General features: G+C 48.7%; 1 protein-coding gene across 1 annotated transcript; it reads right to left on the bottom strand.

Moving 5' to 3' along the window:
* Positions 1-2,791: 2,791 nt before the first annotated feature.
* On the bottom strand, positions 2,792-10,471 carry LOC138564870 (zinc finger protein ZFP2-like). Its single transcript, XM_069642938.1, has 2 exons — positions 9,511-10,471; positions 2,792-7,832 (listed from the first exon to the last, which is right to left on the bottom strand). Exons 1-2 carry the CDS (start codon positions 10,361-10,363, stop codon positions 6,796-6,798), a joined length of 1,890 nt encoding a protein of 629 aa, XP_069499039.1. The 5' UTR covers positions 10,364-10,471; the 3' UTR covers positions 2,792-6,795.
* Positions 10,472-10,999: the final 528 nt, after the last annotated feature.

The following is a 10,999-nucleotide window of genomic DNA, read 5'->3' as shown; positions in this document are numbered from 1 at the left end:
TTGCAAACTTCTACCGCCGGTTCATCCCAGGATTTTCGCAAATCGTGCATCCCATCAGGTCATTACTAAGGAAAAGCAACAAAAAGTTCCAGTGGACAACAGAAGCCGAGGAGGCTTTCCAGGAACTCAAAGCAAGATTCACATCTGCCCCAATCTTACGTCACCCTCGCCCTGATCTCCCATACCTGGTGGAAACAGACGCCTCAAGCATGGCTATGGGAGCTGTCCTCTCACAAAAGGACCCTGAAACGGGCCAGTTGCACCCTGTTGCCTGCATTCTGGTCACGTAAATTCACACCCCCTGAACTAAATCACGCCATCACATACAAAGAACTCCTGGCCATTAAGTCAGCCTTTAAGGAATGGCGGCACTACCTCTTGGGCGCCAGACACACAATCACCGTAATAACTGACCACCCGAACCTCCAGTACCTAAAAACTGCAAAGACCCAATCCTCACAACAACTACGTTGGGCTCTGTTTTTTGCTGAATATGACTACGTGACTACATTTCGACCAGGGGTGAAAAACGGGAAGGCCGATGCCCTTTCCCGTATGGGGGTGGAAGAGCAAGGGTATCAGACCCCTGACCCAATAGCAATCATCCCGAGTGACAAGCTCCTAGGAATCACAGCAACCATAACTCAGAAAGAATTACATGAAGAAATCCAAAACCTGATGAGTCCGGAGCAATTACAAGCGTGGAGTGCACAAGGAGAACATTACATGATAAAAGATTGTTTGCCCTACTTCAGGAATCGTTTATTCTTACCAAACCAAGAACTACGAGAACAAGTCATGTCCGGCTATCATGATTCCTTGATCGAGGGCCACCCCGGAATCACTAAAACCTGTTACGCTCACCTGTTATCCACGGGGACGCCACCCAGCTGCCGGAACCCTGGTGCCCTTCTCGGTCGCTCCCGGGTATTATCAGCGGGGAGTTCTTTCTGGAAAACAGGTGGGCAATGTTCAAGATTGAGCAACTGGGGAAATAACCACCCAACACCCCGTATGCCCACAGCGCCTCCCCGGGCCTTTCCTAACCTTGTTTTGGGCTTTGGCGAGCTCTCCGTCCTGCCTTCTTAGCAGGGTCGCGTTGTCCTCTGTGGGCGATTCAATCGAGTTACTTCACTGATGCTGCCCCTTTGAGTCTCTCAGGTAGGTCTTATTAATGTTATTCTGTAAGCCTTTCTTTGATCTAATGATGTCTTTTCTCTCCCAGTAGGTGCGCGGGAGTCCGCTGTGGGCCGTTGGCTGGATTTGGGCTCACCGGCAAGTGATGGTGTTTCGGTAGCGGCTCGATGCGGTAAGTGGGCGCTATACGTAGTGCTATGGTGCCGTGCTTCTGCTAACCTGTTGTCTTTTATTCCCGTTGGCCACTGCGTTCACCGAAGCAAGAGGCTCCTAAGCGGTGCTGGTCGATAGGCGACTTGAGAGGTAAGTTGCCGGCTCTGATGTAAATGTCTAATGTCTCTTTTTTCTCTTTTTGCAGGTTGGAAGATCCAAGAAGCTTGCTGTTCCTTGGGTGCTGATTGCAGTCTGCGGTGGAATCTCAGGTAAGCTGCTGAAAATAACGATGGCCCTTTGTTTTGCAGGTGCAGGCTTTTCGAGGTTCGAAGATGCTGCAGAACACGATGAGCGTCACGTTGCTGGAATGCAAAGTAACGCAAAGCGTGTACTGGAGTTCGGGTGTGGTTAATATAGCCTGCAGGCATCCCAGGTATCACTGAGTCTGCCACACCCAAAATGCTAGACCGCATGGTTCAGTTTAGGAACTGAGCCATGTGGAGGCATCCATGTTGTTGCGCAATGCCCTTATGGGCCCTGATTACTGCTCTAGCATATGAGCCTGGCGCCAAAGGCGCCAGGACTGACTCCAAGAGAGTCTGGGGGCAAATGTCAAGGCCCTTGAGGGCCTGATGGGGGTAGAAGTAGCCCACCTGGCCTGGTTATCCAGGCTTAGGGCAGGGATCGTGACAAAACCCTAGCCCAGGTAAAACAAAATTATTGGTGGCCCACGTGGCGTAAAGACATTATCCAATTCATCCTATCTTGTGGAGTGTGCGCTCAAAACAAGTCATCCAAGCAGAAACCGGCTGGGCTATTACAACCATTGGAAATCCCACCAGCACCCTGGCACACGTTGTCCCTCAATTTTATTACTGACTTACCACCCAGTCAAGGGTTTAACACTATTCGTGTGGTCGTGGACCTATTTTCAAAAATGGCACATTTCATTCCTCTTAAGGGGCTTCCAAATGCTTCCACTCTGGCAATGGTATTTCTTGAAGGCATCGTATGGCTCCATGGGTCTCCTTCATATTTGGTCTCAGACCGAGGTACTCAATTTGTATCTAACTTCTGGAGAAAATGCTGCTCTATGGCCCAGATCGACATCCGGCCATCCACCAGTCACCATCCCCAAACGGATGGGCAAACTGAGAGGACAAATCAGACGCTCGAGCAGTATCTGTGTTGCATGTTACACCAAGCTGAAGGAAGCTGGTTCGACCTATTATGGATAGATGAATATGCTTATAATAATTCCCTACACACCAGCACTGGGCAGACACCCTTTTATACCATGTATGGCAGGCACCCACGTACTTCTGAGTTGAACGTTCCTACAACCCTGGAAATGCCAGCAGTCAAAACCTTGCACACGACCATTTCTCAAACCTTTAAAAGGGCAGCTGAACACCTACTTCAAGCTAAGAATCGCCAAAAGAAGTTTGCTGATCAACACTGAGCAAAGGCCCCCAACTACCAAGTGGGAGACAAAGTCTGGCTGGCGTCTAAACACGTGTCCATTAAAGGAACCCAAACTTTCCGTCCAAGATACCTGGGTCCATTCACCGTCACCTCTGTGATAAATCCTGTGGCGGTCAGACTAGTTTTGCCGTCAAACATGCAGATTCATCCTGTGTTCCACGTGTCTCTCCTTAAACCTGTTCAACCTGGGACCCGGGTAGCAACGCCACCGCAGCCAGTAGTAGTCGCCGGGGAGCCAGAATTCGAAGTCAAGGACATCCTAGATTCAAAGTACGTCAGATCCAAATTATACTACTTAGTAGACTGGAAGGGGTATGGTCCACAAGACAGGACATGGGAGCCTTGTGAGTACATCCATGTGCCTCGTTTGCTTAGACGATTTCATCAAAACCATCCAACCAAACCAGGACCAGACAGAAGAGCCACCTTGAGAGGGGCCTTGGGGGGGCGGGGAGGTAGTGCTGTCATGATTCCTGCCCCTCATGTCCCCAGCCCTCCAAGATGTCAGGCTGGAGCCAGGCCACGATCACCTACATAGCCCTCAAGGGCCTCTCTATCCCTCCAAAGACCCACTTGGAGTCAGACTTGGCGCTTGTGGCACCACTCACTCACTCCCATAGGATAACATTGGGGATTGGACTTGGAGTGCATTGATGGGGACAAGATGGATGCCCCCAAATATTCCGGTTCCCAGAACTGCATGTGCGGTCTAGTCTTTTGGGTGTGGTTCAGCCCAGAGACACCTGGGATACCCAGAGACTATTTAAGCCACACCCAGGCTGAGAAACATGCTTTGCGTTTTCTGCACCGGCAGCGTGACACTCACCGTGTTCGGATCGGTCTCCAGTAGGCCTGCATCTTTCTTCTGCGCTCAGCTCCTGCAAGAACAAGAACACTGTTAGGAACAGCCTTACCTTGCGGCGCTTCTGCCCATCATTCATGGCTCCTTCTGTTCTGCGGGCATCCTCGGCGGTGTCATTCCCATCCCGGCACCCCGCTTCCTAAGGAAAAGGGAAAAGAACAGAAAAAAGGCATTAGTAAGCATTCCGCAAATCTTTGCTTATTTTTAAATACTGTACGAGCTTCAAACGCTTACCTGAATCCCAGCCGCTCTGGGGGATCTCTGTCTCCGGAACTTCTCATCCATCTGCAAGAGGGAAAGACACTCCAGGTTAGCGTGGAAACATCTAGCGGTGCCGCATACCGCGCTTACCCACCGCATTTGTTCTTCATAACCGGCATCCACACTGAAAACGTCGCGGCACCTAAAAGACATAGAAAAAGAACTCAGTTCAATGCAAATACGAAAGGGGTACATTGCACAACGCACTCTCACTCACCTTCAGCGCTACTCATCTCAGCAGCACGCCGCCATCTCCGGACGCCGGCCATCATCTAAGGAAGGAAAGGAACGAAGTTAGAGAACTATTCAAAAGACTCATTATACTTACCTGTCAGACTCTTGCCAGTGAAGTAACTAGGCAGCAACGAGCCCGCATCAATCAACGCGCCCCTGCGCTGAAAGTAGGACGGAGAGCACACTATCCAAGAAAACAAGGTGAGCTGTGGATCAAAGGGAAGGGTTGGAACCCGGGGAAGAAGGGGTTCAAGCACAGAGACAATAGGGAGTTAAACTCTCCCAATCCTGTGTTTCAGGCCCAGTCTCCAGTTGAATAGCCTCCAGGGAAGGGTTCTAGATCATAAGAGGTTAGAACAGGCTGAGTGACGTCCCCGTGGATACCAGGTGAGCGTTACATTATCTCATTAGAAAGATAACATAGTAAAATGGAAAAACATATTCCATACATAACTTGCATCCTGGAATGATTTCATCAATAATTCTTAACAGGTACTCAAACAACTCAAATAATATTAATGTTGTGGTTCCATTACATAATTTGTTGACAAAGACTGTTGTGTACTTTTCTCCAACCGTTTCTATAACACTTCATGATTATTAGCCCTGGTGTTTAAGGTCCTGTACTTGCTTTTCCGAGAGTCCCCAAGCTACACCTCACTGATGGTGCACAATGAGGGTAAAACCTGCCTGCCAGTTCTGTAGTGATACAGCAGATAGCCACACTGATAAACCATGCAATGTAAGGCTGCACAAAGATTTTGTCAGTGGTTATGATTATTTGCGATCTCCTTTGATTCCCACCTCCATGCCGATTAATGGTGTTCTCTTCTGCTAACAAAACTACTGAACATTAGAGTTTTCTTTGATCTGTGCCCCTCTCTAACAAGGCTCCCTGGGTCCTACAGATGTGCCACTCACAGTCTCTGGACACTTAACCCCGCTTGATCCCGATGCTTGGCCTTGTTTGGAAGGATGTAGCAACGTCCTCACATCAACCAGGAAAGGCTCTATACAGAGACCCCTCTTCCCCCAGGAGTTTCTCACTCATCAGTATTCTTCACTCTATCTGATACATTGCCTAAGGATTTACTCCTCCAGCTGGGTTTTTAAGTGTTAGCAAGGCTTCCAAATTTCCGCTGGTTGCCTCGTTACTGCCAGTAAACAAAAAGGTGATGGGTGGACATTTTAGAATCAATCTCGACCTCTGGAAGTGCTCTGGGCTTCCACACCATCGATTTGTAGCCTCTTTGTGCCATTGCAAATCAGTCTGGCATTGTCACCAATGGGAGCAGCACAGCTCATACCAAGCCTGACTGCACCCCATGGCATTCTAGTAACCCTGTGGCAATACCATGTTAAATGTTCAAATGCTCGCCCCTCACCCCCACTATACTGTGCCTTCCTGCGCCCACCACATTCTGATAAACTAAGACATGCCACTGTTCCCCAGTCCCAGAAAAGTCCCCAATCTCCCTTTTTCCCTCCTCGAATCCGCATCCATCAGCTAGAGCAATTCTAAAGGCTCACCCGGCTAAACGTAAGCAAGGCCAAAGGTACATTTGAATGCATCTTTATTGGGGCTCTGTACCCATGCCCCAACCTTGATGCGCCCCAGGGTCATTCTGGCCCCGGACATTCCCTCCACCTCACTCAATGCCACGCTACCCTTGTTTCTGGTTTTGGATACCAACAGCCGAATCCTGGAGCTGATGCTGTGCACACTCTGCTAAACTGCTGCATGCAGTTGAGTGCAGCTGTGGCATGCATGTTCTCTAGCAACATCACAGTGATTCCCTTTGTTTGTTTGTTTTATTTATTTATATAGCGCTCCAGACCCAGGGGTAAAAGGGTGCTTCAGGACAAGTTACAAAATACAATATATACAGTTTACAGTTCTACATTTGTACCGTTTGTACAGTTTACAATGAGCATCAGATAGTTAGAGTAAAGGCAGGATCGTCAGGCATAGGAGAGAGAAGATGGTAATGTTAGTTTTTCTCCAGTAACCATCCAATAACCTGTTTCCTGATTCAATATCTGGGCAATGTAGGAGGATCTTGTAACTCTAGTCGCCGATTTTAGGGTGAATTTGTTGGTGAGATAGGGTGGGGCTAGATGGTTTAGGGCTTTGTATGTGAGACATATGGTTTTTAGGTCAATTTTTTTGTTGTATAGAGAGCCATTTGCAGGATATTCTGGTGGTGGAGATGTGCTCTCGCCTGGGGATGTTTAATGCTGCTCGTAGCGCATTATTTTGGAGTACCTGTACTTTGTTGATTATAGATTGGTTAGCACCTAGGTATAGGCTATTCCAATAGTCCAATTTAGACTGCATGAGAGCCTGCTCACCTGTTCCCTGTTCACCTGGCTCCTGCAGCCACAAATGACCACCAGCATTCTGCGCCCTCTTCTCTTCCCGATTCTCGGCACACCACAGAACGGATCCTCTGATATTTGTTCATACCTTAAAGGGAAGGTTTCACCACAATTCCTACATTGGTACAGGCATTCTCCTTTGTGAGAACTCAGCTGTGTCCCCAGGTTTGACATTTTTGTAAAGTGCTTACAACATTCAATGCATTTGCAGAGCTTCCCCCATCTACACATGCTATGATAAATAGTGCGTGCAGAGGAAGGGTTCTCCCACATTCAGAGCAATCTTAAGGCTTGTGCACAATGTGGCATCTCTGGTGTTGCTTCAGTGTGGATGAATGGCTAAAGTGCTTCCCACACACCAGGCACCCATAAGGCTTCTCCCCCGTATGAGTCCTCTGATGCTGGACCAAATTTGAGAACTGAGAAAAACTTTTCTCACACTCGGTACACTGGTATGGCCTCTCCCCTGTGTGGGTTCGCCGATGTGTCCTCATGTGGGATTTCAGCCGGAAGTGCTTACCGCATTGTTTGCACTTGTGTGGCTTCTCTTCAGTATGGATCTTTTGATGCTGACCCAGAATTGACTTCTGAGTGAAGCTTTTCTTGCACTCAGTGCACTGGTATGGCCTCTCGCCAGTGTGGGACCGCTGATGTATAATCAGGTGTGATTTTGCCCCAAAGTGCTTACCACACTCGGCACATTGGTATAATCGATCTTGTGTGTGCGATCGCTGATGAATATTTAGTTCTGATTTCAGGCTGTAGTGCTTACCCATTTCCATGCACTCGTAGGGATTCTCACAAGTATGGACCATCTCCTGCTGGGACAGATCTTCCCTCATAGGGACAGGGTTCTTCCCAGTATGCACGCTCTGATGCTTGTAAAGCTGAATGCGCTCTGTGAAACTTCTCTCACACTCTGAGCACTTGTAGAGTTTCTCATGCACATGGGATCTCTCATGCATCATTAGACTGGGACTGCTGGTGAAAGACTCACCACATATGCTGCAGGCAAAAGCTTCCTCCTTCAGGTGCCTCTTCATGAGTTCAGAGTTCTGGATGAAGGTCTCTTCGCAATGTCTGCTTCCATGGAGGCTCTTTTGACAACTCTGGTGCCTTACAGACCACGATGAGCCTTTGCAGCCTTCCCTGCAGTCAGTACATGTGCACGGCATTTGCCCCTCATGTAAGCGTGCCAATTTCTTTCCCTGTTCAGCAGACAGGCTGTGTCCATCTTCTGTAGGACTGGTCTTCTTCCCATGGATAGTTGTTCCTCCACAATATATTTCCAGGTTCTTGGTTTTAATAAGTGCTCCATTTTCTGTTGAAAGAAGCAAAATGTGGAGTAATTATTAGCTTTTATAAATCATACAGCCGTATGATAAATGAGATTGGTTTAGAACAGTCAATGCTTAAGCCAGTTCCTAACCAAGGCACTCTGGTCTTCAGCAGACTGGACGTCTGCTCCAGCGTCATCATGGGACTACCCCCATCACTGATACTCCATCTAAGCACCCATCACCACCCTGGTGCTCAGCAGACTGGGCATCTGCTCCAGCCTCCTCATGGGACTACCCATATCACAGGTTACTCCACCTAGGCCTCCATCACCACCCTGGTGCTCAGCAGACTGGACCTCTGCTCCAGCCTTCCCATGGGACTACCTATATCACGGAGTAGTCCACCTAGGCCCCCATCACCCCCTGGTCTTCAGCAGACTGGACCTCTGCTCCAGCCTCATCCTAGGACTACCCCCATCACTGATACTCCACCTAAGCACCCATCACCACCCTGTCCCTTAGCAGACTGGACCTCTGCTCCAGTCTCCTCATGGGACTAACCATATCACAGGTTACTCCACCTAGGCCCCCTGCCCCCCATCACCACCCTGGCCCTCAGTAGACTGGACTTCCTCCCATCTTTTCACCAAATGGACTAGCTATGGGAGGACATATCAATTCTACCAACTGCTGTTTTTGTGGATGGTCTTGCTGTCTACTTGGGAATCCTGGGCAGGAATAGACTGTGCACAGGTTCAGACAGTAAATTTACAAAACAGTTATTAAAATAGTTTTTTTCAGGCTAAGAATAACATGGAGTACATTTTTTCTTGCTTGATTCTTCATCTCAGGATCAAGTGTTGTGACGATTTATTGTGTATAAACCCCTGCCTAGTCCTGTTTTATTTGTATTATTATTTGCGTTCCTTCACTGTACTTTTTGAGAATCCCTCCTTGAGGAAGAGTACTGTAGAACACAGACAGCAGTTTACCAGGAGGCACCGATAGCACAAGGAGGGGTCGTGGCACCGATAGCTCAAGGAGGGGTCCTGTGTCACACCTATCGCATGACGACAGCTTAGAAGTCATGTTAAAATGCCATCCTTCAGCTGGCACCTCCCGGTCTAAAGGCAGGGTGATGGTGTGCGGGTGATGGTGTGTGCGTGTGTAACCTCTTCCCTTTCTGACCTCCAGCCATTTTCAGGCTCACCGTCTAAAAAAACATGTGTTGCATGCATGGGACCAGCAACGCTAGCACGTATGTGCTGTTAGGTCCCCTGCATGCCATTTTCATTATTCAGAAGTCGGAGGGGAAAAGGAAAGAGTCAAACGGGGCAAACTCACTTTCACTCTTATTTATGAACTCAGCGTGTAAAGGACACTTTGCAGACTGCGTTTACTAATGGATTCCTATGGAGTCTGCTTGATCTTTAGCAGGAGCAAACCCGAGGCTGATGCTACATGAATCCATTCATTTTACAGATAGAGTGAGACGTGGAGGTGTAAAAGCATTGAGCCTCCATTTCAAATGCCCCCTTTCTGCGGTGCCTCCTGCTACTGTGTAACCATGAGCCCACTGGGCACCCGCCAGTAACTTAAGTCTGTTTATCTGTAACAGCGCCTCGATGCCTCATGGGCTGCAAGCGCGCAAGATAAGTGCAAATAAATAAAATAAATAAATGATGAGGCTGTTGGTGATGTAAAGCATTCAGGCCCTACCTGCAGTTGCGCTTTCAATCCTCCAACCTCTCACAGGACCGTCGTGTTCATTGGCAAATCGTTCCTTGGCCACAACTTCACAGGGCGAACCTTTATGAGAATCTGGAAGTTCACCGAGAGACGTCACCACCCTGTTCTTAATGTTTAACTCATTCCTCTGGTGCTGGCAATGGCAGGCAGGTCGTGCCTCGCCTTCTTCAATTTTCACAAATCGACACAAGCACTGGTGCTCCAGGGCTGACGGCATTGTACCGGCTTCAATTTTTAGCCAGTTTATGGAACCCTGCTGATCGGCGGCAGAAGGTTGAAATGATTCAATCTTCACCTCATCCCTAGAGTCATGGTGAGGTCTGGTAGAGGGCTGCTCCCATATTTCACTCTTCACCCAGTTGATAGAGTCCCGGCGACCTCCAGGAAAAGGTTCCTCACCTTCTTCAGCCTTCACTTGGTCCATGGAGTCCGGCTTGTCAGTGGTTGATGGTTCCTCTTCCTCAGCCTTCACTTGGTCCATGGAGTCCGGCTGGTCAGTGGTTGATGGTTCCTCTTCCCCAGCCTTCACTTGGTCCATGGAGTCCGGCTGGTCAGTGGTTGATGGTTCCTCTTCCCCAGCCTTCACTTGGTCCATGGAGTCCGGCTGGTCAGTGGTTGATGGTTCCTCTTCCTCAGCCTTCACTTGGTCCATGGAGTCCAGCTGCTCAGTGGTTGATGGTTCCTCTTCCTCAGCCTTCACTTGGTCCATGGAGTCCGGCTGGTCAGTGGTTGATGGTTCCTCTTCCTCAGCCTTCACTTGGTCCATGGAGTCCAGCTGCTCAGTGGTTGATGGTTCCTCTTCCCCAGCCTTCACTTGGTCCATGGAGTCCAGCTGCTCAGTGGTTGATGGTTCCTCTTCCTCAGCCTTCACTTGGTCAGTCCTGACGTTTCTTGGCAGTGAGGTCCTTTCTTACTTCAATCTTTGGCCAGTCCATGGAGCTCCCCCCTACCCCACACCACCCCCCCCCCCAAACTCTATCAGCAAAGTTCCTCTCTGTTGCTCTTCACCTGGCCAACAAAGCCCTGAAAATCCCCAGCAGATGGGTTGTTGACTCCTGTATATTCAGCGCAGCCGTGCAGTGCTGCTTTTCTTTCGTGAAGATTTATCTTCTACAATCTGTTCATGATCTCCAAATATTTAACTTATCAATCCAAATCAATGATCATCTTCTTAGGAGTGGACCTTCACCTGAGGTATAAAGAGAGAAAAGAGGACCAGTTAGCACATAGTCCCACACATACAGCCTTGCTCTCTGCTTCTGAATCTGCTGTTACACAGGATTTCATCTATCCAACACAATACGAGGCCCATGCGGTGTGGGCACCTCTGCAAGAGGGCTTAATGGCATCACAACAAAACAGTATTCGAGACAAACTAGTTGTATTTATTTGTATTTATTTTATTTGTATACTACCAAGGACGTCGGCATGGGAGAGATCTGAATGCTGAAGTTACCGG

Source organism: Ambystoma mexicanum, chromosome 1p, assembly GCF_040938575.1.
Source record: "Ambystoma mexicanum isolate Mex_15411 chromosome 1p, UKY_AmexF1_1, whole genome shotgun sequence".
Classification (NCBI taxonomy): Eukaryota; Metazoa; Chordata; class Amphibia; order Caudata; family Ambystomatidae; genus Ambystoma; species Ambystoma mexicanum.
This window is presented reverse-complemented; position numbering and strand designations above follow the sequence as displayed.

Bases quoted from the DNA above. Each gene is read 5' to 3' on its own strand.
- LOC138564870 (XM_069642938.1), bottom strand. From the start codon at position 10,363: ATGGACCAAGTGAAGGCTGGGGAAGAGGAACCATCAACCACTGAGCAG. The intron at 7,833-9,510 runs GTAGGGCCTGAA...TTCTTTCAACAG, and splicing joins GATTGAAAGCGCAACTGCAG to AAAATGGAGCACTTATTAAA.